The sequence below is a fragment of the Morus notabilis genome, unplaced genomic scaffold (genome assembly GCF_000414095.1).
Source record: "Morus notabilis unplaced genomic scaffold, ASM41409v2 Scaffold262, whole genome shotgun sequence".
Classification (NCBI taxonomy): domain Eukaryota; kingdom Viridiplantae; phylum Streptophyta; class Magnoliopsida; order Rosales; family Moraceae; genus Morus; species Morus notabilis.
Window position 1 is genome coordinate 12,416 of NW_010364747.1, and position 27,543 is coordinate 39,958.

Sequence of the window (27,543 nt, forward strand, 5' to 3'; positions counted from 1 at the left end):
TTAATTAATAATTAAGTAATTATTATTTATTTATTATCTATTATGTATATATATTTATTAATTATTAATTATATATAACAGAAAAGAAAATAATTTTTAATTATTTTTTATTTTTTCACAAAAATTATTTTTATATTATTTTTTATTTTCGTTTTTATTTTTAAAATTTTTATTAAACAAGACCCTTTTTTTTTCGTACACTGTTGAAACGTTTTCAATGAGAATTACGAAGGCTCCCTTTAATTCTGGGTTGATGCTTCAAAAATCATCACCTGTGAAAATCCGATACGGAGGCTAAAGATTTGTTTAGCACGAGTATTTAAATTAGAGTAATTTTAATTATTATTTTAAAATTAGAATTATGATTCATGATTTTAAGTTTAAATCATAATTTTAAAATTATAATTCGAATTATGAATTTAAATCACCTTAAATTAAGAGTAAAAATAATTTTAGAATAATGATTTGAACTATTTTAAAATATCACATGAGATTCTAAATTATTCAAATTAAATACTGATTTATAATTATGATTCAAAATAACTATAAATAAACACTAAGGTCCTGTTCATTTCGCTGATTCGAGTTTTTCTATAATAAAAAGCTCTCACAAATAATTACATCTAACTTTTTTACTACAGTAAAAAGCTCTCACATAAAATCACATCTCAACTCAAATTCTAAACTCGAATAAGCGAAGTGAACGGGGTATAAATTAGGATCCATCTACTTACTCTAATTTGGACCGGCGAAAACGCGCGTCGGAATTTGGAGACCGCAGGGACAAGTTTTTGGTGACGGATTTTGTAGAGAGCGCAGGAAGAATGAGCAAAAAAAGGCCTCCACCTGACCCCATTGCCGTCCTCAGAGGTCACCAGGCCTCCGTTATGGACCTCTCCTTCCATCCTTCTCAACCCTTCTTATTCACCGCGTACGATTTTTCCTCCTTTCCTTTATTTTCATTTCAATTGTATAAAAAATTTTCGTCTTTTAATTTCCATGTTTCTCTCCTTTTAGCTCTGCAGAAGGTGAGTTGCGGATTTGGGATACATCTCAGCATCGAACGATATCCTCAGCCTGGTACGACCCAACAGCAATTCTCTCTTATTTTTCCAAAATTGATGATAATTTGATTATTTCTTGTTTAGTATCTAGGGTTTAGTATTGGGAAATTAATTTCAGGGTTCATAGTGCGGCACATGGAGTTGTTTCAGTCGCATGTAGTTCTTCGATTGGAAACGACAAAATTATCAGGTGCTTTTCAACATTCTGTTATGTATACACAAACACACAACATATATTCCACTATATTTGAGCTAAAATGAGAGTTCTGTTGAATAAAGAAGGTTTTTTTTCTTTTTTTTTTTTCCGGTTAATTGAATTGGTTTAGCCAGGGTAGAGATGGGACAGTCAAGTGTTGGAATATAGAAGATGGAGATCTATCTAGGTACTGTGTTAAAAACATTTCTCTTCCTTAGTCAATTATACTTCGATTTAGGGATTTTCTATTTCTTGGCAATAAAGGTATATATGGGTAGGTTTTTTCAATGATGGGATTGGTAAACTTTGAAGAACTTAATTTTCAGGAGTCCCTTGGTTACGATCAAGACAAATTCCTACCATTTTTGCAAGCTTTCGCTGGTGAAAAAGCCTCATGCTTGTTCCACACAGGTTACGGAGCATAAAGATGACCAGAGAATGGAGGTTAGAGAAACTTCCAATGCAGAAACTCTGGATGATACCCGGGGACATGGTCAAGAGAATAGTACGTAACAAGACGAAACATTTCAGCAAATATTTGTTTGTGTATTTTAGAGGATTATCTTTTCAGTAGAATACTTGTTCTGGTACTAATGCAGCGTAAATGAAATGGCTATCTTGCTCTTTTAGATTCTTCAGAGAATTTGATTGCTACTATGAATTTTGTTGCTCCAAACAATTTTGAAATTAGAAAAGTTATGGACTAAAGTTCTTTTTTGATTCAGGAGATATGCACGTTGAAGAACTTAAGTATGTGACTATAGCAGGAGAGCGGCCTTCTGAGGTCAAATATGTTACTTTTGATTACTACTGTTTTTGTTTTAATCAATCGGTTAATTCCTTCGTTGATCATACTTTCATGGTTGATGCGCATAGGTTGAGATTTGGGATCTAAATACTGCAGAAAGAATTATGCGACTACCCCAAAACTGCCCAAGTGGATCACCGAAGTTTTCAACCAAGGAGAGAGGTAATTTCTAATTCATGGACCTGTCAAATCTAGTTGTTGTTTTTTTTTTTTTGTTCTTTTTTGAGAACGTTGTTAGGTACCCCCTTCACAGACTAATAACAGAACAACAGACTCAGAGAAATATACTTGAAAATGGGTCAAGTTCCTTTTATTAATCACGCTTCTGTCTCTCCGAAAAGAGGAATTACAGCCATAAAAATAAGAACATTAGAAAAGCAAGAACAATGGAGAATTCGAGGTTCTCCTTCCTCCCAAGGTCTGTTAACAGAATTCCCAATCAACAGACTCCCTTTCTCGTCCCCCCTCCTTCCCTAGATATGCTCCCCAACTAATAAATTCCTAAACAACTTGCCACATCAGCTCTCTTTTCCCATATTTCTTTCCTACCCCCTTGTCTTGTACAATTGCCCTATGCCCCTTCCTCCGAGAATAGACCAACGTAACAGGAGGCCTAACAATACCAACCCCCCCCCCCCCCCCCTCTTCTCGAGGACAACCTTGTCCCCAAGGTTGAAAGTGGGAAATTGTAGGCCCTGCCACGTAATGAGTACCTGCTACTCCTCGCGGCCACCCACGACTACCACACGAGACGCCAAAAGTTCCTCTGGTTGGACGCACAATTCCAAGTCTTTAGACAACTGCTCTGGTAAAGGCTGCACCTTGGAGCTCGCCCCCTTAAAAGGTTTCAACTGAGATACATGAAAAACCGGGTGGATGCGAGCGGTATCCGACAGGCGCAAACGGTAAGCTACAGGACCAATCCTAGCCAAAACTTCAAATGGTCCATAGAAACGTGGAGCGAGCTTCTCATTCTTGCGTCGAGCAAGGGACTTCAGACGGTAGGGCCGTAGTTTAAGCAAAACCAGCTCCCCGATGTTGAAATTCAGTTCTCGGCGTCGGCTATCCAAAAATTTCTTCATACGCTGTTGGGCTAGCAAGAGATGAGATTTAAACAAGTCCAACATTTCATTGCGAAGAGCCAACTGGTCCTCCACTGCAGCCACCGTGCTGGGAGAGTCCTGAAAGCGAAAAAGGGTGGGAGGATCACGGCCATAGACAATGCGAAAGGGGGTGAATTTGGACGAGGCATTAAAGGTTGTGTTGAACCAGTATTCAGCCCACGGCAAAAACGAAGCCCACAACCGCGGTTTGTTGCCTGCAAAGTGATACGAAACCCGTAGCCAAATATGGGACTTCGATTCAAGATCTTCAAGAATTGATGGAAACCGCGACCCGTTGCTTAGCAAAGCAAGAACCTTGGTACGGTGAAGACGCCACAAACGAGTATGGGAAATCCGTTTGATAAGTCAAGTTGAACGCCACAAGGAATCCTTGATAAGTTCGAAATAGTTTCTTCAAGAACACAAGAAGAATATCTTACAATGTGAATAAAATATCAAAACTTTTTTTAATTTTCGTTTTTCAGCCTTAAATAGCCGAGTATAAGTTGAAAAAGGTTTAAAAATTTAAAAGTCATATCCTATCCTTAATGAGATAGAAGCCTAAAAGAAGATAAACGCAAGCCTAAAGCTTATCCTAGGGAAGGAATCTGAATTTGACTCCAACTCCTTCCTTCTAAACGCCTAAAGATAATCTCTTAGGGAAGGAATCCAAATTTGAATCTAACTCCATCCTTAAAAACGCCTATTATGCAATATAAATGTTTAAATTGAAACTTAAACCTAAAAAGATAGGATTATGATAAAGACAAGTCTTTACCCGCAATTTGATTTTATCCCGGGCTGAAAAACACGCATAACTTCTTGAAATTCCCCCTTGCACATGTATCCTGGATCGGCATGCAAGTTGGCCATGTAATGGCTCAATAGACGTGTAAGACTAATTGGCTCTCTTCCGGAATGGCTCAGTGTAAGACTAGTTGGCTCTCTTCCGGATCGACTTTGATGAGTATTTTTTGCATCCCTGATGTTCACATCATTCCCCCCCTCTTGAGAAGGATTTGTCCTCAAATCATCACATTCTCCTATGGGTAGTAACTTAGAACGCCGTGGTGCCGAAAATTTTTCTTTCGTCATTTGTAACCACGCCCAATCTCCAGGGTCAAAAATAAGCTTGTGACGTTCTTTGTAAGCTTGCTTGATGTATTGTTCGGTTCTTTTTTCTATGTTGGGCCGTGTCCTCTCATGGGGGTTGTTCAAATTCCTGCAAAAAAGAAACAACGCTAGGCAACAAAGAATCAAGTTGGTTAGTGCTTAAAAAGGCCTCCTTGTACAAGAGTACATTCATCGACTGTTTTGAAATCATCGCTCGCTTAACCTCACTTGCTTTTGCATAAAAATTTCTTTGTTTTCTCTTTGTTTTTACATCCTTGGCCGAGCTCTTCTTTCTCTTTCGTTCCTTACTAGATTCGACATTATTCTCTCCTTTTCTCTTTTTGGCCATGTATCTCTCTTTCCCCTCTCTCTCACTATGCACGGTCTCACTCCTATTTTCACTCATTATTTGGATCCCTCATGTTCTCTTGTTCACTCAATTTTTGTAACTTCACTTGATCCTCGTATACTTATTTTGGTGTTAAGGGAACTAGAGTGATAGTCCGTTGATTGTGTAAGAATGAATATTTGTTGGTGAAGCCGTCGTGCTGCACGCGCCGGTCAAATTGCCATGGTCTTCCGAGAAGAAGATGTGCCGCTTGCATTGGTACCATATTGCACAATACTTCATCCTCATACTTACCAATTCGGAATGGTACAACAACGTATTTTGTAACCCTAACTTCTCCGCTATTATATAACCATTGTAGCTTGTAAGGATGATGGTGATTAAGTGTTGTAAACCCTAGCTTTTCAACCATGGAAGTACTAGCAACATTAGTGCAACTACCGCCATCGATAATAACACTACATACCTTGTCTTTCATGTGGCAACGAGTGTGAAAGATGCTCTCCCGCTGTACTTATTCTTCCTCTTCTTTAACTTGCAAGTTTAAGGCTCGACGTGCGACTAGCCCAAGCCTCTCAACCTGAATTCTTGTTCCTGTGACATGATTAAAAAAAAAAAAAAGTGCTTCTCTCGAAGACTAACTTATTCAAACCACTCGTGTTTCACTCGAATTCACTTGTGTTTCACTCAAGTTAATTTTGACTTTTATCCTCTAATCTGCTCACACACTCTGTCTTTTTCCTCTCGTATTCTTCTTTTAGTTCTTTCAAAATTAAACCAACAATAAGAAAAGGAATTCAAGTAGTCAATCAAGTCAAGACTTAATCCAAACGAATTTAAATATTGTCACGGAAATTTTTTTTTTTGACACTCAAACTTTAAGGGTTCTGAAACTATTGAAAACAAGCTTTTTTTGGCCCCAAAAACAGGGTCACCGGGCTCCACCCAGGTGAGGATTGTAGAGCTCGGAAAGATCTTCGATTTGATATATTGTACGTCCTGTAACGATTCCTGAATCAAAAGTTATTGCCATTCCAAGTCACAGTCTTCCGATTTCTTCCTCTTTTTTTTAATCGGTTTGGTAAACCTAGATGAAGTCGAAATCTAACAATAATAGTTGGACTCAAACTCAAACAAGTGGCTAGCTAACAATCGCAATTTTTTTTTTCGAATTGAAAAAAAAAACCCTAACCCTAATGTGCGATTTTTTTTAAACTAAGAAAAGAGAAACACAATAAACAAGAACAAGGATAGCAAAACCTAATGATCCTAAACTCTGATACCAACTGATACGAACCCCGCCAACAACGTGACGAAACCCGTAGCCAAATATGGGACTTCGATTCAAGATCTTCAAGAATTGATGGAAACCACGACCCGTTGCTTAGCAAAGAAATAACCTTGGTATGGTGAAAACGCCGCAAACGAGTATGAAAAATCCGTTTGATAAGTCAAGTTGAACGCCACAAGGAATCCTTGATAAGTTCGAAATAGTTTCTTTAAGAACACAAGAAGAATATCTCATAATGTGAATAAAATATAAAAACTATTTTTAATTTTCGTTTTTCAGCCTTAAATAGCTGAGTATAAGCTGAAACAGGTTTAAAAATTGAAAAGTCCTATCCTATCCTTAATGAGATAGAAGCCTAAAATAAGATAAAGCTAAAAACAAGATAAATGCAAGCCTAAAGCTTATCCAGGGAAGGAATCCGAATTTGACACCAACTCCTTCCTTCTAAACGCCTAAAGATAATCTCTTAGGGAAGGAATCCGAATTTGAATCTAACTCCTTACTTAAAAACGTCTATTATGCAATATAAATGTTTAAATTGAAACTTAAACCTAAAAAGATAGGATTATGATAAAGGCAAGTCTTTATCTGCAATTTGACTTTATCCCGGGCTGGAAAACACGCATAACTTCTTGAAATTCCCCCTTGCACGTGTATCCTGGATTGACATGCAAGTTGGCCATGCAATGGCTCAATAGACGTGTAAGACTAATTGGCTCTCTTCCGGAATGGCTCAATAGACGTGTAAGACTAGTTGGCTCTCTTCCGGATCGATTTTGATGAGTATTTCTTGCATCCCTGATGTTCACATCACAAAGCACCTTAAATAACCCTCTAAGCAGCGGTTAACAACCTCTGTTTGTCCATCGGATTCTGGGTGATAAGCGGAACTTGTATACAACTTAGTGCCCTGCAATTTGAATAATTCGTGCCAAAATTCACTCATAAAGATCGCGTCCTTATCACTTACTATGGAGCGTGGAACCCCATGAAGCTTAACAATGTGTGAGACAAACAATACAGCCACTTATTTGGCCGAATATGGGTGAGCCAGTGGGCAGAAATGGGTGTATTTCGACAGACGATCCACGACCACCAAGATGGTGTCAAACCCGCCGGACTTAGGCAAGCCCCCGACAAAATCCATGGATACATCGTCCCAAAACCAAGTCCGGAATAGGTAAAGGTGGCAAGAGACCTACTGGCGAAAGGGCTTCGGACTTATTTCGCTGGCAAATCTTGCAGTGAGCCACATAATCCCTAATGAAACGCTTCATCTCTCGCCAGAACACTACGGCGGACAACGTCTTGTAAGTACGCAAGAACCCGGAATGACCCCCAATCACTGAGTCGTGGAACTCATGAACCATCCGAGCAATGCAAGGAGAATTTGCTACCAAGATCAGCCGGTTCTTAAAGAACAGCAGGCCATTCTTTAACGAATAGCCTTCCATGAGCTCACCGTCTTCAAGCTTAGAAATGGTTGTGGCCCACTCTTTCTCTGCTGCTCCAATCAAATGGTCTCCAAATCCCAAGTCTGGGGCATGGTGAAGGCGCAAAGAGTAGCATCCGACCAGTCTCCCCGCCTTGATAGCGCATCAGCCACCTTATTGACAGCTCCTTATTGGCAGCTCCTAGCTTGTATTGTACCTCAAAGTCATAGCCGAACAACTTATACACCCACCGCAACTGGTCAGGAGGAAGTTGGCGCTGACCCATGAGGTACCGCAAACTTTGCTGATCGGTTCGGACTACAAAGTGTCGCCCAAATAAGTAGTGTCTCCATTTCTAAATTGCCAACACCACCCCCATAAGCTCCCTTTCGTAAACATACATTATGAGGGAAGCAGGAGCGATGGCCTTGCTGAAAAACGCGAGAGGCTTGTCCTCCTGCATCAGAACCGCCCCGAAGCCTTCTCCGGAAGCGTCTGTTTTGAGCACAAAGGTTTTAGCGAAATCCGGCATTGCTAATACCGGGGGTCCTGTCATGGCGGCCTTCAGTGCCTCAAAGGCGTGGTGTGCAGTGTCGGTCCAAACAAAGCCCTTCTTTGTAAGCAACTCTGTTAAGGGCCTCGCGAGGATGCCATAACCCTTCACAAAACGCCTGTAATATCTCGTGAGCCCTAGGAACTCGCGTACTTCTCAAGCGTTTCGTAGGGGGGGCCATGACGTGATAGCCTGAATCTTAGAAGGATCAGCCGCTACTCCCTGCTCCGAAATTAGGTGGCCTAGGTACTCTAACTGCCGCTGCCCGAAACTACTCCTTATTAGCAAACAACTTCTCACGCTGCAAGACACCAAAGACAGTGGCCAAGTGTTGGCGATGATCCTCCCACGAACGGCTGTACACCAAAATATCATCAAAGAATACAAGAACGAACTTCCGGAGGTAAGGCCGAAAAATCCTATTCATGAGGGCTTGGAAGGTGGCCGGAGCATTCGTCACTCCAAAGGGCATGACGAGAAACTCGTAGTGGCCCTCATGAGTCCAAAAAGCCGTCTTTTTCACATCCGCTTCATGCACCCGAATCTGGTGATAGCCAGCTCGCAAATCCAGTTTAGAAAACACCACAGCCCCGTGTAGCTCATCAAGCAACTCATCAATCAACGGAATGGGAAACTTATCCGGGATTGTGACTTGGTTGAGCGCGCGGTAGTCCACACAGAACCGTCAACTGCCGTCCTTTTTAACTAGGATAACCGGGCTCGAATATGGGCTGCTGCTCAACTGAATGATGCCAGAGGGCAACATATCTGTCACCAAACGCTTTATTTCCCCTTTTTGTACTTGTGGATATCGATAGGGCCGAACATTCAGGGGATCGGCCCCCTCCCTCAGAACAATTCAGTGGTCCCGTTCCCTATGAGGAGGCAACTCCGTAGGATTAACACCCTTTCAAAGTCGCCAACCACTGACCTCACCTCTTCTGGCACTTCTCTGTCGCCACTGTCCCTTTCTTGCGCTGAGAGTTCGCACAGTTCCTCCAACACCCCTGCTCCTTCTAGTAACAACATCCTCACCAAGGAACTCAGCTTCACCGGGACATAGCATAGGCTTGGGTCACCTCGCCAAGTTACCCAAGATGGCCCAGCCCGAAATTTCAATAGGAACTTAGACCAATCGGCCCTCACTTCCCTTAGAGTGCTCAACCACGTTACCCCCAGCACCATATCAGCCCCTCCCAATTCGAAAGGGAAAAAGTCCTCCTCTACCATATGCCCCTTAATCCACACTTGAACCGCCCTACATACCCCACGTTGTTTAAAACTGAGCCCATTGCCCACTAAGATCTTGTGACTTACCGTGGGGTCCGTCGGCAATTTCAGCTCCGTTGCCACCGCTCCCGAGATGAAGCTGTGAGTAGCCTCACTGTCCACAAGCACCACAACCTCTCAGCCACCAATTATGCCTCGCAGCTTTAGCGTGTTGGAGGACGACATTTCGCACAAGTAGTTCAGGGACAGATCCACCTTGTCGTTCAGGCTTCCTTTTTCCAACTCCTCCTCCGGTAGGTGCTCCTGAATGGTGCCATCATCCTCCTCGGATGTCCCATCCGTGTCCGCCAAAATCAGCACTTGTAGTTGCCGGTTCTTGCAACGGTAGCCCGGGTTGAACTTCTCGTTGCACTTGAAACACAAGTTGCTGCTGGATTTCCTCCTCCATGAGGCGGCAGGATGCCGATGCTCCCACTACCGCTGAGCTCTGTCCCACTCCCATCCCACTTCGCAGTCCGTGTACTCCCACCGCTTCGTTTGGAACCTTGGATCGAAGGGGGTGATTTCTGCCCTGAAATGGGCCCCCAACCCGTTCCCATGCGTCACTCCTAAGCCCACGGCCCGCCCGGTACCTCCTGACTCGCTCTGCTGCTTCGTTGCGAACCTCTACTTGTTGGGCCAAATTCATCATATCATGTAGGCTAACGGGCCTGTGCATTTTCAACTCAGCCCGAATATCCTCCCTAAGCCCATGAAGGAAAGCCCCTCTGAAGATAGCATCAAGCACTCCCCTCATCTGAGCCGCTGTTCCCTCAAACTCGTCCCGGTAGTCAGCCACCGTCCCGCGCTGCCGGAGTGCCATGAGTTGCTCCCTTCCCCGACCAAATCTCCGCAACACCGCCGCCCGAAATTCCCCCCACGATCCGAACGGATCTTGGGCGTCGGCCCATTGGAACCAACTCAAGGCTCTTCCCTCCATGCACACCGACGCCGCCACCACTTGCTCATCCTCTTCTACGTTGTTGACGGCGAAATACCTGTCAGCCCGGAATACCCATCCTTGAGGATCCTCGCTGTTAAATATGGGCAACTCTAACTTCCGTCCTCGGTGCTCCGCTCGTTCTCTTGGGGCTGGGGGCGATTCCCGCCGCCACTCACGCCCGAAACGCCGGGGTTCCTCCTTGCGCGGGACTGGGGGTGGTGAAACCGGCTGAACGTGTGGAACCGGCCGCCGCCCATCCTGCATCCTTGGCGGAACCGCTTCAAATCTTGGACGAGGTGGTGGATTCTGATAAGGTCTTTGATGTTTGGAACACGAACTATAGAAGTACGAATTGAAGAATCGAAAGAATGAAAGAAAGAATCAATGAAGGATTTTATTAACGACAAATGCTATACACTGGTACGCAGATCTTCGAGGGTCTGCTTCCTCCCTTTGTTTGGAATGATTCCAAGACTTGTTCAACTAACTGGTTATTTTTCCCGATGCCCCCCTTTCCCTCCTGTCCCCCCTTTTATACATTTTCCCCCTAACCAACAAACTTTCCCAGTAAGCTAACTAATACTAACACTTCCAATGAAGCTAACTAATACCGCACTTCCACAGCCAACTAAAGACAACCTTCCCCTGCCTAAACCCGTTTATTCCTCCTAATATACACTTGCTTGAGCAGGGGCTTATTAATTACACCCCCCTCAAAAAAGTCACCTTGTCCTCAAGGTGAAAAGCAGGAAACTGGCGCTGAATAACCTCAAACAGCTCCCAGGAAGATTCAAAGTCAGGAAGGTGGCGCCACTTAATCAAAACCTCCAAAGACCCAGTGGCAGGGGAAAATCGTGTATCCAGGACTTGAGCGGGTTCCACCTGTAGTGTCAAATCTTCTGATAATATTGGTGGTAAAGATTGAGGAATATCCACAGGCCCAAGCGCCGCCTTCAAGCGGGATACGTGAAAGACCGGATGAATCCGAGCATGAGAAGGGAGGTGCAACCGGTACGCCACTGGTCCAACTCGAGCAAGGATCTAAAATGGCCCATAATAGCGAGGAGCAAGCTTTTCATTCAGCACTCGCGCCAACGCTCGATGACGATACGGCTGGAGCTTCAAATAAACCATGTCTCCCACCTCAAATTCCACGGAACGACGCTTCCTGTTGGCATGGTCTCGCATAGACTGTTGAGTGCGTCCCAAATGGTCCTTCAATTCCGCCAATAGTGCATCCCGGTTGCATAGCTGCCGCTCCAACTCCGACGTAGCTGTAGAACCCGCCTCATACGGCACCAACAGCGGAGGATTCCGACCATAGAGAGCTTTGAAAGGCGTCATGGCAGCTGAAACATGAAAGCTCGTATTGTACCAATACTCTGCCCACGAAAGATGCGTGAGCCATTGCCTAGGTTGGCCAGAGACAAAACAACGCAAATAGGCCTCCAAACAGCGGTTTATGACCTCCGTTTGTCCATCCGTCTGTGGATGATACGCCGTACTCCGGCACAAAGTAGTGCCCTGCAACCTGAATAGTTCCTTCCAAAAATGGCTCATAAAAACCTTGTCCCGGTTGGAGATGATGCTCCTGGAAATCCATGTAAGCGCACGATGTCACGGACAAAAACAGCAGCCACGGTGTTGGCTGAAAACGGGTGTTTAAGGCCAATGAAATGTCCGTACTTACTGAGGCGGTCAACGACAACCAAAATGGAATTATAACTGGCAGATTTTGGTAAGCCCTCAATAAAGTCCATGGAAATATCATCCCAAACCCGGTTGGGTATAGGCAAAGGCTGCAACAATCCCGCCGGTGATAAAGTCGACAACTTATGTTGCTGACAAACGGCACAAGCAGCCACAAAAGACTCGACATCCTTGCGCATACCCTTCCAGTAAAATTCCATCGCCAGCCGCTTGTAAGTCTTAAAAACCCCTAAATGCCCGCCTATCTTACTACTATGTGAAGAAATCGTGAATTTTCCTCATTCTATTGAAATAATACTTTACATGCTAATATATAGACTAGGGCTGGCATACCAGACCACCAAAATAGGAAACTGAATTCCTACAAATAAGGAATTCTAAAAATAAAATAATAACTAACCTAGATTACAATCTCCTAACTTTTGTAAGATCACAACTAAATAAAATCTAATCATTTCTAAATAAAGAAACTAAATAACTAAATCTCCTAAAACGTTTCCTTATTTCCACACTCTCCCTCAAGCGGGGTTGTATATGTTATACAAACCAAGCTTGGAGTTCAACTCATCGAAATTGGCTCTTGGAAGTGCTTTGGTGAAGACATCGGCAATCTGCTGTCTTGTAGGAATATAGCTAAGCTGAATGATTCCTGTGTTCACCTTTTCAGAGATAAAATGATGATCAATCTCAATATGTTTCGCCCTATCATGATGCACTAGATTCTTAGCTATACTGATGGCTGTCTGACTGTCAGTAAACATCTTCACCGAGGCTTGAACTTCAACCTTGAGTTCTCTTAACAATCTCTGTAGCCACATTCCTTCGCATATACCAAGAGCAAGAGCTCGGTATTCCGATTCTGCACTGCTACGGGAAACCATAGCCTGTTTTTTACTTCTCCAAGTGACTAGATTCCCCCAAACATAAGAGTAGTAGCCAGTAGTTGACCTTCTATCAGTTTTGTTCTCCTGCCCAACTTGCAACCGTGTAGATTTCTACTTCACGGCTTTCACTCTTCTTGAAGAGTAAACCATGACCGAGAGTCATCTTTAAGTATCTCAAAATTCTATTCACTGCATCTAAATGATCCTCCGTTGGATTATTCATATGTTGGCTAACCACACTCATTGAATAAGCAATGTCAGGTCGAGTGTGTGAGAGGTAAATGAGCTTTCCAACCAGTCTTTGATACCCCCCCTTGTCAACCGGCGTACTTTCTTTGCTTCGATTCATTTTCTTTGTAGAGTCCATGGGCGTATGAAGCAGCAGAGATGAGTAAAAAAAACAGAAACTCAAAAAAAACAAAGCTTGTAGTCGTTGATTCAAGGGAATAAGCAAGGAGAAAACAAGGAGTAATCGTGGAGAAAACTCTGAATTCTTTATTGAGAAAAGAAGAAACAAAAACTGCCCTATAACAGTCCTAGTCTAACTACTTACAGATAGAGGATGATCAATCCAAATTTGAAAAGCAAACAGAAGCTTATCTAAAACTGAATAGAACTAATCCTATTTTCTTTAAAATTTGAAAGCAACTAAATCTACGCTGCATCAATCCCGCCAGCCTGAGGAAGATTCGTCCTCGAATCTGTGATTTCGAAATCGTCAACAAACGGAACCAAGTGCTTGACATTGAACACAGGTGATGTATTGACGTCAGGAGGAAGACGCAGCCTATAGGCGTTGGGGTTGATCTTCTCAAGTACTTCTAATGGACCAATCTTTCTTGCCTTCAATTTGTTGTACTCATGAAGGGGAAAACGATCCTTAGTCAACACGGCCCAAACAAGATCTCCCTTATTAAACTCCACAAGACGACGATGGCGATCGGCTAAAGCTTTATACTTGGCGGTTGAAGCGACGAGTTGGTCATATGCTAGTTTATGCATTTTTTGGAGATTTTCAATGAAATCGGCAGCCTTACCATGGATGCGAATACGGTCGGGGAGTGGAGCCAGGTCAAGTGGGCATCGAGGCGCAATTCCATAGACCACCTGGAAAGGACTGAAACCGGTGCTTTTGTTTTTTGCATGGTTGTGGGCAAACTCCGCTTGACTAAGCTTAGTTTCCCAAGACTTGATGTGATTTCTAACAAGGCTCCGAAGTAGATCACCTAAAGCCTGATTCGTGATCTCCGTTTGTCCATCGGTTTGAGGATGATAAGCAGAACTCATATCCAGATTAGTGTTTACTAGTCGCCAGAGAGACCGCCAAAAGTGACTCAAGAAACGAGAATCTCGATCAGACACAATAGAAGTGGGGAGACCATGAAGGCGATAAACTTCCTTGAAAAATAGGTTGGCCACTTAAACCGCATCTGTGGTTCGCTTGCATGGAATAAAATGAGCCATTTTAGAAAATCGATCTACTACCACGAAGATAGAATCATTACCCTTTTGCGTCCGAGGGAGGCTAAGAACGAAATCCATGCTAATGTCGGCCCAAGGCTGTGTGGGAATAGGTAAAGGCATGTAAAGTCCAGCGTTGGAAGCATGCCCTTTAGACGTTTGACAAACTCGACATCGTTCCACGTATCTTTCAACATCACGGCGTAGAGTAGGCCAAAAGTAGGATGTGGCAACTAGGTGAAGTGTTCTATCACGACCTACGTGACCTTCCCGATGAAGTTCTTTAATAATTTGCAGACATAGGCTACAATCCGAGATGCAAAGTCGGTTTCCTAGGAAGAGGAAACTGTCATATAATAGGTAGTCAGAGCGAACACCACTTCGAACATCCTCAAGGATCCGGGCAAAGAACGGGTCGGTTGGGTATAACTCCAGGAAGGTTGCGAAGCCTGGGACGGAGACATTTAAGGTGGCGATGAGGAAGTGGCGACGGCTTAGGGCATCGGCCACTCGATTGGTAGAGCCTGATTGATGCTTGATGACGAATGTGAATTGTTGGAGATAAGCAATCCACGAGGCATGCCTGGCTGACACTTTATCTTGACTACCGAGATGTTTTAGCGCATCATGATCCGTGTAAAGGACAAATTCTTTATGAAATAAATAATGTCTCCAATGTTTAATGGCTTGAACAATTGCATAGAACTCCATCATAGGTACTATAGCGAGCCCGAGACCCAGAAAGCTTCTCACTGTAATATGCAATAGGACGCCCCTGTTGACTCAGGACGGCGCCTATGCCGACCTTGGATGCATCTGAATGTAGTTCAAAGGTAAGAGAGAAGTCGGGAAGCACTAGAATAGGAGCGGTGGTGAACTTGAGCTTAATGAGCTCAAAAGCATTGTTGGCGTCGGCAGACCACATAAATTTCCCATCTCTGATGCAATCGGTGACTGGAGCCATGAGGCTGCTAAAGTGGGGAATGAAGCGGTGGTAGAAAGAGGCCAATCCGTGAAAACTTCGTACTTCAGACACGGTGTGCGGAGTCGGCCAAGATCGGATTGATTCTATTTTGGTTGGATCAACTGTTAAACCACTTTTTGATACAATATAACCAAGAAAGGGAACATTGTCGTTACCAAACTCACATTTTTTTTGTGCCGCATAGAACTTGTCTCGCCTCAAGACAAGGAGAACCTCTCGAAGATGTTGGAGATGAAGCTCCTCATTAGCACTATAGATCAATATGTCGTCAAAATATACCACCGCAAACTTACCAATAAATGGACACAGAGCTTGATTCATCACTCGCATGAAAGTGCTTGGAGCATTAGAGAGTCCAAAAGGCATAACCAACCACTCAAAGAGACCTTTCCGTGTTTTGAACGCTGTTTTCCATTCGTCACCGGGTCGGATCCAGATTTGATGGTATCCACTTTTAAGGTCTAATTTTGAAAAGATAGTTGCCCTACTGAGTTGGTCAAGAAGATCATCAAGTCGTGGTATAGGGAAGCGGTACCTAACCGTGATTTTATTGATAGCGCGACTGTCCACACACATACGCCATGATCCATCTTTCTTTGGATCTAAGAGGGCTGGGACGGCGCAAGGGCTAAGGCTTTCTCTCAAATAGCCTTTGATGACTAACTCTTCAACTTGTCGGCGAACTTCCTCATGTTCACTCGGACTCATCCGATAATGCGGCTTATTTGGCAGAGTAGCACCGGGCACAAGATCAATCTGGTGTTGAATATCTCGTAACGGTGGTAAGTCATCAGGGAGATTTTCTGGGAACACATCGGCAAATTCCTGAAGGAGAGATTGAACCTCAGAGGAGGCGATCTTAATTGGTGTGGCGGTGGGGGATGAAACTAGAGCGTAAACAACGCCAACTTCTTGCATAGCCACCTCAAATTTGGATCGTGAGAGGAAGAGGACAGACTTTGGTGTCGGGGCCGATGATGGTTGGGTCTTTGTGGGGTTGTGGACTGGGGATGTGGGGTGCGGTATTCCCGGCGGCTCTTTTGACGGTAACAACGTGATTTTCTTATTCTTGAACTGAAAGCTATAGGTATTAGCCTTGCCGTCATGGATGACATGACGATCATATTGCCATGGTCGACCCAACAGGAGGTGGCATGCATCCATGGGAATGATGTCGCAGTAAATCTTATCCTGGTATGTCATACCAACTGAGAAAGAAATGAGGGTTCGACGAGAGACTTGTACTTCGGTTCCCCGCTTTAACCACGCAAGTTTGTAAGGAGCGGGATGGGGTTCCGTAGTCAATGTGAGCTTTCGGACAACCTCGTCAGAGACGACGTTCTCGCAACTTCCTGAGTCAATAATAAAGCGGCATACCTTCCCATTAATGGTGCACGTGGAATGAAATAGGTTGTTGCGTAACCAGGAGTTTTCAGGCATCTTAGGAGTGAAACAGCTACGTCGAAGTACCAACAGTGGTCCGGAGTCCCCGCCTACATGTTCTTCGGGTATTTTTTCTCTGATCTCCGCTTCGTCAATGTGCTCCTTATTTTCTTCGTGGTGATCATAACAGGATTCATAATTCTCCATATCTGTTCCATCAGCGATCCCCGTCGTCCAGATTTTGGACAAGCGGTTTGTCGGTGACCTATCTCACCGCAAGAGAAACAGCGGAGGGCTGCCGGGCGGGATGGTCGCAACCCCCCGGTGGGCTCGGTGGCCATGGTTGGACGAGGTGGCGCCGATGTTAGCGCGCCTGATTGGTTATTGGTGTTTGTGGCAGAGGTTGCAGATGGAGCACGGTTGGTGGGCAACGGTTTATTCCAAAGAGCGGAGCCGGTCTGATTTTGACGCTCGATTAATAAGGCCCTTTGGTGGGCTTTGGAAACCGTTATCGGATCAAAGAGATTTAAAATATTCTGAAACTGTGGCCGGAGACCGCCGATAAATCGAGTAACTAACTGCTCATCAGTTTCATTAATCTCGTTTTGTGTCAGCAATAGGAAAAACTCAGTAGCATAATCTCCCACTGTCCGATTACCTTGACGTAAATTTTGGAGACGTTGGTACATTGTTCGTGCATAATTATATGGGAGAAAGGCACGCTTCATGTGTTTTTGTAATTTCTTCCACGAGGCAATCTTATCTTTTCCGGTACGAGCACGAGAGATTTTGAGTTGTTGCCACCAAGCAGCGGCTCGGCCTCGGAAGCGTGTAGCAACTAGAGTCACACTTTTATTATCAGAAACTTCCTTAAATTCCAGTATTTCTTCTACGGCTCCAATCCAATCCAAAAATTCTTCTGGTTCGAGCCTTCCATGAAATTCGGGGATGTCAAGTTTAAAACCCGATTCCCATCGACAGTTATCTGCGGCGACCGGTCGACCTTCAAGAGGCACGGCGTGGGGCGCACGACGGCGTGGAGGTGGTGCATGCAACGGAGCAAACGGGTTCTCTTCCACGAACGCTTCGTCAACATCGGAACTGGACTCGTCGGCATGGATCGGTGGAGGCTGATTAGTGGCTTGCAGGAGTGCGAGTTGTTGTTGCAGTTGGACGATTTGTTGACGGAGCTCTTCTAATCCATCGGCAGGTGGACAGATGTCTTGCCAACGACGGGGCGGCATGACGGCGGGTGATCGACGACACTAGGAAACCAGCAACTAGCGGCGGCGACAGCAAAAGTTCGTGGGGCTGATGCAAGACGTGGGCTCGGAATTTGCGGGTTGAGCGGCGGCGATATGCGAAGCGATGGGACCTGGCTCTGATACCAACTGAAGCAGCAGAGATGAGTAAAAAAAACAGAAACTCAAAAAAAAAACAAAGCTTGTAGTCGTTGATTCAAGGGAATGCCAAGCAAGGTGAAAACAAGGAGTAATCGTGGAGAAAACTCTAAATTCTTTATTGAGAAAAGAAGAAACAAATACTGCCCTATAACAGTCCTAGTCTAACTACTTATAGATAGAGGATGATCAATCCAAATTTGAAAAGCAAACAGAAGCTTATCTAAAACTGAATAGAACTAATCCTATTTTCTTTAAAATTTGAAAGCAACTAAATCTACGCTGCATCAGCGTATCAACGGTTTGCAGCGAAGAAACCCTGTTTCATTCAGCAAATCTAGGATATACTTCTTTTGGGATATAACAATCCCTTCCTTTGATCGAGCCACCTCCATTCTGAGAAAGTACTTCAGTGTCCCGAGGTCTTTGATCTCGAATTCAGTTGCCATTACCTTTTTCAGCCTAAGAATTTCTTCTGATTCATCTCCAGTTAGAATAATATCATCCACGTAGACTATGAGAATGGCCATTTTTCCTCCTGATCCACCTTTAACAAACAGTGTGGTCTGCCTGACACTGCAAGACCCATTGTCTGTCAAAGTTCTAGCAAACCTGTCAAACCATGCGCGAGGAGACTACTTCAAGCCATACAATGACTTCTTCAATTTGCACACTAATTTTCGATTTGACCTGTTTTCTAGTCCAGGAGGTATGATCATGTAGACTTCCTCTTCAAGGTCTCCATTCAAGAATGCGTTCTTAACATCAAGCTGATATAGTGGCCAATCTTGATTTACTGCCAAGGAGAGTAACACTCGAACTGTGTTTAGTTTGGCCACTGGTGCAAAAGTCTCTTGATAGTCAATTCCGTAGGATTGAGTGAACCCCTTTGCCACAAGTCTCGCCTTGAACCCGTCTACATTTCCATCAGCCTTGTATTTGACAGTGAAAATCCACGTGCACCCAACCGGATTTTTACCTGGTGGTAATGGTGTCAGGACCCAGGTGTTGTTGTTTTCTAAGGCCCGAACCTCTTCTTCTACTGCTTTCTTCCATTCCGGCCTCATAAGAGCCTCCTGAATAGATTCAGGCATTTTGACACTATCCAGATTTGTGACAAATGCCTTGTAGGATGGAGACAGTTTTCCATATGCAACATGTCTCTGAATTGGATGTTCAGTGCATCCACGGACCCCTCTCCTGTGAGCAATGGGCAGATTTGAATCATTAATCATAGGAGCATGAGTATAAGGAGGAGAGGAATCCATACCATTGTGAGTGTCAGATACAATAGGATTTGGTTCTTGTGATTGAAAGCACTGAGTTTGCAGAGGTTCTTTAGTTTGCTCAGTTGTTCTTCTCCTTCTGTAGACACGAAGTTCAGTGTTATTAGTATCAAGTTGCAACGGATTTTGGGCTGTTTCTGTGGTAGGCTGCCTAGGAACGGATTGAACAGTGGCAGGGCTATGAACAGAAGCAGGCTATTCGGCTGGAGCAGGAACAGTGGCTGAACTGGGATTTACAAACACGGATTGATTGTCATGAAGAAGATCCCAAATCTGATATTCCTTGGAACTCTCCCCCTGAATGTCGGATTTGGGAAAGTATGATTGACTCTCGAAGAAGGTGACATCCATGGAATTGTAGACTTTCCTGGTAAGAGGAGAGTAACATTTATAACCTTTGTGATGAGATGAGTAACCAAGGAATATACACTTGAGTGATTTTGGATCGAGTTTGGTACGATGATTGTGATGAATATGGACGAAGGAAGTGCAGCCAAAGACTTTAAGGGGAAGATCAGAGGTAAAAGTGAGAATGTGAGGGTGTATTGTGGTGAGGACTTGACGAGGTGTTTGGAATTTCAAGACAAAGCTTGGCATCCTATTGATGAGATAGGTGGCTGTAAGTACAGCCTCCCCCCAAATATGTTTAGGGACATTATTTGTGAACATATTGGGACGGGCTACTTCCAGTAAGTGTATATTTTTCCATTCAGCCACTCCGTTTTGTTGTGGAGTGTCCACACAAGAACTGATGTGAACAATTCCATGTGATGACAAGTAAGGGCCGAGAATGGAGTTGAAATAATCTTTGGCATTGTCGGTTTTGAGAACTTGGATATGGCTTTTAAATTGGGTTAAATCATGGCATGAAAAGATTGAAAAATTGTGGTTGTTTCGGATTTTTCTTTCATGAGAAAGGTCCAAGTGGTTCTTGTGTGATGATCGATAAACGTGACAAACCACCTGGCCCCATTGATATTTTTCACTCGTGATGGCCGCCAAATATCACTATGGATTATTGAAAAAGGATGTGACGGCTTGTATTGAAGACTTGAGTATACATGTCGGGTATGCTTTGCTAATTGACAAATTTCACATTGATAAGAACTGAAATTTTTATTGATAAACAAATGAGGGAACAATTTTTCAATATAAGCAAAATTTGGATGACCAAGGCGATAATGCCACAACATGACTTGACTCTCAACTGGGACAGAATTAGAATTGGAAATAGACATAGAATTAGAAGCAAACTTGACAGACTCAAAGACACAACTTGATTGATGAACTTGTCTACTTGGGAGGTTCTTTTGTTTGAGCAAGTAAAGTCCTCCATGCATATCAGCACTGCCAATCACCTTCCCCGAATCCACTGCCTGAAAAACACAAGAATTAGAACGGAATTTAGTGAGACAATTGAGATCCCGAGTGATTTGATTGATGGAAAGTAAATTGCAGTTCAACTTTGGAACATAAAGAACAGATGAAAGTTGTAAGTCCTTTGTTATACGAACAGATCCGGTTCCTGCAACTGGGGAAATTGTGCCATCTGCAATACTGACTCCCGAGTGATTAGAGGAAGGCTGAAAATCCATTAGAATACTGAAATCTCCAGTCATATGGTCTGAGGCTCCCGAATCAACTATCCATGGTCTTGGCTAGTGTACCTTGATGTGCTAGGAGGCTAGTATGCTGTTCCACATTGGATGAAGGTGTTTGGCTAGGACTAGGAGACTGACTAAACATCTTCTGCAGTGCCTCAATTTGCTCCCTTGTAAACGGACTATTTTCTGCACTGGTTTCTGTGGAGGCAGCAGCATTGGCACGAGATTCTTTGTCTTGGCAATTGAAGGGCTTCCAATCAGCAGGTTTTCCATGTAACTTCCAACAGGTTGCCTTCACGTGTCCAGGTTTCCTGCAATGATCACACTATGGACGACCCTTTCCAGCCCTATTGTTCTGTGAAGAACCGTGAGTATATAAGGCTGATCCTTCTACTGCAGGGGTGATGTTGGGTTCGGGCAGCATTAACTTCTTTCTGCTCTCCTCCCTTCGGACCTCTGCAAATGCTTCCTAAATGGTGGGAAAGGGTTTAACTCCCATAACTCTCCCCCTGACTTCATCTAAGTCTTTGTTCAGGCCAAGAAGAAACCTTATAGTCCGTTTTTGTTCAACAATCTGCCGATAAATTGATGAATCATCAGCACACTTCCACGGATAGGTCTCATACAAATCCAACTGCAACCAACAACGAGTAAGCATGTTGAAGTACTGCGTCACACTCATGTCTCCCTGTTTCAGATTGTAGAGCCGTGTCTCAACCTCAAACAAATCTGAGGTATTCTCTGTGTTGGAATAAGTCTCACGGCTAGCCTCCCATATTTCCTTGGCTGTCATGTGGAGCAGAAAATTCTCTCCTCATAGAGTTTATTAACCATGACATTACAAGATGATCATCAATCTTCCATGAACAAAATTTTGGATCCGTGGCCTCTGGAGCAGCAGCTTCACTAGTGAGATGTCCATCATTGCCTCTGCCGCACACAAACATAAATACGGACTGAGACCATTGCAGAAAATTTTGGCCATTTAGTTTGTGATTGGTAACGAGATGAGGAGATGAATCGGGAATGGTGGAAACCGCAGGAGTGGGCTTGAGTTTGGAAGTCACTTCCGAGGAAGTCGATTGAAACGCCATGCCGTATTTGGTCATGGAAAAGAGTCGGCCAGAGGAATGAAGAAGAGGACGCACGAAGAGGGGCTAGGGCTTAAAAAACCCGCTCTGATACCATGAAGAAATCGTGAATTTTCCTCATTCTATTGAAACAATACTTTACATCCTAATATATAGACTAGGGTTGGCATACCAGACCACCAAAATAGGAAACGGAATTCCTACAAATTAGGAATTCTAAAAATAAAATAATTACTAACCTAGATTACAATCTCCTAACTTTGGTAAGATCACAACTAAATAAAATCTAATCTTTTCTAAATAAAGAAACTAAATAACTAAATCTCCTAACATGTTTCCTTATTTCCACACTATGAAACTCACGTAACAAAGTTGGAATAAGTGGAGATTTTGGAGTAACGACCAACCTGCCCTTGTAAAGTAAATGCCCCCTTTGAGGAGTAAACCCCGTCAAAGAGTGAGTGCCAGCCAGTAACCCCTCCACGGTTTTGTTGAGTTCCGGATCTGCCTTAACCTGCCACTACAACTCCTCAATATCGAGCACCATTGGAGTCGTCATGACCATCAAAGCAAGCCCCACTTGTTGTCTCGAAAGGGCGTTAGCCACCTTGTTTTCTGGACCCGGTTTGTACTGAATCTCGAAATCATAGCCAAGCAATTTACACAGCCATCGCTGGTGCTCCACACTTACCAAGCGCTGTTCCAATAAGAACTTCAAACTTTTTTTATCGGTGCGCACCACAAAGCGTCTTCCCAACAAATAAGGTCGCCATTTCTGAATGGCTAGCACAATGGCCATTAGCTCCCGCTCATGGACCGATTTGGCGCGAGCGCGTGCCGAAAGGACTTGGCTAAAATAAGCGATGGGCCGCTGCTGTTGCATCAAAACCGCTCCTACCCCAAATCCCGAAGCATCCGATTCCACCACAAACGGTTGAGAAAAATCTAGCAAGGCCAGCACTGGAATCTCAGTCATAGCTTTTTTTAAGCGCTGGAAAGCCTCTTCAGCCTCCGAATTCTAATGAAAGGCGTCCTTCTTAAGTTGCTGCGTCAGTGGCCACGCAATGCGCCCATACCCGTCCACGAACCGGCGGTAGTAACCCGTGAGGCCCAAGAATCCCCGCAACTCTTTAATGGACCGTGGAGGTGGCCAATCCAACATGGCCTGTACCTTACTGGAATCCACAGCCACTCCAGTCCGAGAAACAACATGACCCAAATATTCCAATTGTTTCTGGGCAAAGAGGCATTTTTTCTTGTTGACGTACATTTCGTTGGTCTTCAAAACCGACAGGACCCTGTCCAAGTGCTCCATATGGTTCTGCCAGGAACGGCTGTAAATCAGGATATCATCAAAGAAGACCAACACAAACCGGCGTAAGAACGGCTTAAGTACTTCATTCATCAAAGACTGAAAAGTAGCCGGTGCATTTGTCAATCCGAAGGGCATAACGAGAAACTCATAATGTCCTTCCGGAGTCCGAAAGGCAGTCTTAGGAACATCCTCGTCACACATGCGAATTTGGTGATACCCCGACTTCAAATCTAATTTGGTGAAAATGGTGGCTCCGCTACGTCGTCCAGCTGAGCGCCGATCTCTGTCACGTCTTCCTACAACTTGGGTAGAGGTTCGGTCAAGGCCTCTACGATCTGTAACGCCTCGTAAAACGAATCCATCCTCAGTTCCAGCCGTGCTATCTCCTTCGTCTGGGGTCGCTCACCAGAGTTTTTTCCCATGAATCGTCACGCTCTGATACCAAAATGTTAGGTACCCCCCTCACAGACTAATAACAGAACAACAAACTCAGAGAAATATACTTGAAAATGGGTCAAGTTCCTTTTATTAATCACACTTATGTCTCTCCGAAGAGAGAAATTACAGCCATAAAAATAAGAACATTAGAACAGCAAGAACAATGGAGAATTCGAGGTTCTCCTTCCTCTCAAGGTCTGCTAATAGAATTCCCAATCAATAGACCCCCTCTCTCGTCCCCCCTCCTTCCCTAGATATGCTGCCCAGCTAACAAATTCCTAAACAACTTGCCACATCAGCTCTCCTTTCCCATATTTCCATTTCCTGCCCCCTTGTCTTGTACAATTGCCCTATGCCCCTTCCTCCGAGAATAGACCAATGTAACAGGAGGCCTAACAAACGTCAACTTTAGTTATTAGTACTAGGATTATTCACTGTTTATTTACTTTATATGTTTTTGGCATGCGCGCTTTGTTTCTTGCAGGAATGTGCATGGCTGTTCAAGCATTTATTCCATCTGAATCACAGGGATTTATAAACGTAATGGCTGGGGAGATTTTTTTTCCTCCTTTCTTCACATTTTCATGAAACTTAGCACTTTGTAATTATCATCTATCTGTATGGACTTTGTAGCATGCACTCGGACATTATTTTTTGTTTGTATGAACTGATACAGACGTTAAACATTTGTTGCTGTCTTCTTCTTCCCGAGTTTATAAATAAATTGGCTTCTTCTCCCTGTTTCTTGTCATCAGTCCAACCTATTTGTCAGTAGAGACTCACCAAATTATGTACTCTTCAAGTCTATACCTTATAAATTTTTGGTTGTTTCATTAAGGATCACTTCATGTGGTTCAATATTGTTTATGATTGCTTAGTTAATTGTGATTGAAGCAATCTTTCCATGCGTTAGGTTTCTAGAATCAGAGTCCACAGCCAAAGCATTGTGGTTTGTCAAAAAATTGGGTTCAATTGATGTTGTGTGGTTCCGTTTTTCTATTTTACATGCTGCAGTTATGAAGATGGCTCCATGCTCTGGTGGGATATAAGAAATCCTGGGTCTCCAGTAACTTCCGTCAAGTTTCATTCAGAACCAGGTATGGGACGCGGCAGTTAGAGGATTACGTCATATTCATCATCATTTTATTCTTCTAGAACAGGACGTGGTAACTGTGTGCTTGTGCAGTTCTAAGTCTATGCATTGATGGGTCATGCAATGGTGGTATCTCTGGATCTGCGGATGCCAAACTTGTGCTGTATGGTTTGGATCATTCAATGGTATAACTCTCTGCCACACACTGGAGTATGTTGCAAATGCGTACTAACATGGCATGTGAACATGTGATGCTTTTGAATCAGTGATGATTTTTTAATGTTACTTCGATGATTTTGTCATTTCATTTGCCCACACTCTATATTGCAGTCATTTTTGGTCTATGAGTTATGATGTGCTAATCTTACTGACTGATTGTCAAAATTTCTTAAAATTTCTGGATTCATGTTAAATTCTGTTTTAGAGATCAATGGCATAGCTAAGTGGTCATTCCATATAGATGGGCTGTGTTATAAATTCAGATAAGGTGCTGATTGTTCTTCGATACAAATAATTCTGCTTATTAAAGAGCAATGATAATTATTTGGCTGTGAAGAGACCCAAAAGGCAAAAGCTACAGAAGATGAGACAATCTCATTTATGATACTTTTTTTTCCCTTCCGCGATTTTTCTCTAATATGGATTTTCATAGTTTTTGACACTTAAATTCTAAGATGAGGCAAAAGCTGCAGAAGATGAGACAGTCTTTAATATGCTATATATTGTTTGGTTTAGGGTACTTGTGCGGTCAAGAAAGAAATCAGTTTAGAACGACCGGGCATATCTGGCACATCTATTCGGCCAGATGGACGAATTGCTGCTACAGCAGGCTGGGATCACAGGTTGGGAGATTGATTTGTTTTGTTGTTAACATGTCATAGTACGCTCTTGGCCTGCAAACTGATAACCCTCATGGACTTGAGTTATGTTTTTGAATGAGTTTTTCATATTAATTTATTGAGTGGTAATATGGCGTTGAACTCGAGGCCCGAAGCAGGTTTCAGGAATTTATTGGATATTAACGTTGCAGGTATTTCAGTTTTAAACTTTATTTTATGTCATTGAATTTTCTTCCAAGAGTTCCTTTCTTTCCCCACTATTTTCTTATTTCATGAACGTTTTGTTTTGTGGTGTGGAAACCAAGAAGGAAAAACTCACATGAAACAAGAGTTGTGGTTTAATTTTAGAGTTTTAGATGAATTCATATCTTGATGTCAATGCAAAACACTGTTCTTTTCTCACTTATTCTGGTGGATAAAGTCTAGTTAGCGATTTCAGTCCAAGTCAGTGTTCCGTGTGAAAGATACAATTCATCTCTCATTGATCATTATCTACTTTTTAAGTTTGGCCTTCTCTTTGGCAGAGTGCGGATATATAATTATCGCAAGGGAAATGCTTTGGCCATATTGAAGTATCACCATGCTACGGTATGTGACTTTTGTTCTGTGATACAAACCACGTTGACGAATCTTGCTCCATATCTCTGTGAATTGTTTTATTTTTTCATAGTTTTTGTTAATTTTAATGTGACTGTTGAAAGCTTAAATGCCAATTTGCCATGCTGTTTGTCCTTTGTTTGCAACTCATTTATCACTTCTGATACTATTTTTTTTTTTTCAAGTGTAATGCCATTTCATTCTCTCCCGATTCTAAGCTAATGGCATCCGCATCACAAGACACAACCGTGGCTCTTTGGGATCTCTATCCTCCTCAAACGTGAAGTGTACAAATCATGCTTATTAACTTACAAATATGTTTGAAGGGTTTTGATTATATTATCCAAGTCGAACTCGACTGAAGCTAGGTTCGTGAAAGTAGCTACGTTGTTTCTTCCATTCCCTGTTTTCTTTCTTTTCCGCTCTCTTATGTGAAGTGGGCATAGTTCTGCCTTTTGTATGTTCATTCGTTTGGTTTAAAGTTCGTTTTTTGAACCAGACAACAAAGAAGCCGAGAAAGGGAAATCTGAGTGGAAATGCGCAAGAGCCTCACCATAAAAGGGACCTACCTTCGTTTAATTCTTTTTTTTTTTTTTTAGTGATTTTGAGGAGATGTGCCAGCTTACATTGTCCCCACCCCCAAACGTGTCAAATTATTGGTGGGGACATCGGAAGCTAGAAAGCCTAGAATGAGAAAATACTTATTACTGCTTTACAGATTGTTGCTTCCAAATCTCACCAATTTATCTCATTGATGGAACAAATTAGACCCGACTCTTGATCACATCAAACTGCTTAGCTGTTGAGTTGTTGATAACCATCAATACTCTAGTGTTTGCTTAATATTGTTTATATATTAATCAACCGCTAGTGCTATTTATTAACAATATATAAATATATATGTGTATATATATATTTAATTATGAATTCATATTTTTTCTATCGAGATAGTCAAGATCTTCAAATACATTGCAAGTTTCTTCTTATTTTCCGGTTCTCTTTCACGTTGCTGTCGATACAAGTACCATGACTCAATTTCCTAGAACTCCCACCTAGCCACTTGGACCCGTTAGCTTTTGCAATGGTAAATCCTTGAAATCTTTAGTTGGGAAGTCGCAATAGTAAAGTGGTCCTCTGACTAATCTGTTTGCCGAATTATGTAGTAGCAAATATCAAGTATCCTTGGTCCCCTAGCTTCGTACTCCTTTTTTCTTTTTTGAAAGCTAAGGTATCTTAATAAATACTTAAAAAAATAAAAATAAAAAAAAATTCACAAATTAAATGCCATCTTTCTCCCATGCCAATCAAGACCATTAGACCAATTCCCTGATGGTC

The 27,543-nt window shown here is 43.0% G+C and overlaps 1 protein-coding gene across 1 annotated transcript; it reads left to right on the plus strand.

The window, feature by feature from the left end:
* Window positions 1–755: 755 nt before the first annotated feature.
* On the plus strand, window positions 756–27,066 carry LOC21402333 (protein DECREASED SIZE EXCLUSION LIMIT 1). Its single transcript, XM_024171405.1, has 14 exons — window positions 756–931; window positions 1,018–1,080; window positions 1,183–1,254; window positions 1,391–1,447; window positions 1,587–1,765; window positions 1,986–2,044; window positions 2,137–2,230; window positions 24,164–24,229; window positions 24,693–24,776; window positions 24,866–24,957; window positions 25,508–25,614; window positions 26,136–26,199; window positions 26,394–26,576; window positions 26,708–27,066. The coding sequence occupies exons 1-13, from the start codon at window positions 825–827 to the stop codon at window positions 26,490–26,492; spliced, it is 1,143 nt and encodes a 380-aa protein (XP_024027173.1). The 5' UTR covers window positions 756–824; the 3' UTR covers window positions 26,493–26,576; window positions 26,708–27,066.
* Window positions 27,067–27,543: the final 477 nt, after the last annotated feature.

Bases quoted from the DNA above. Each gene is read 5' to 3' on its own strand.
- LOC21402333 (XM_024171405.1), top strand. From the start codon at position 825: ATGAGCAAAAAAAGGCCTCCACCTGACCCCATTGCCGTCCTCAGAGGT. The intron at 1,255-1,390 runs GTGCTTTTCAAC...GAATTGGTTTAG, and splicing joins GGAAACGACAAAATTATCAG to CCAGGGTAGAGATGGGACAG. The intron at 24,230-24,692 runs GGGAGATTTTTT...TTACATGCTGCA, and splicing joins ATTTATAAACGTAATGGCTG to GTTATGAAGATGGCTCCATG.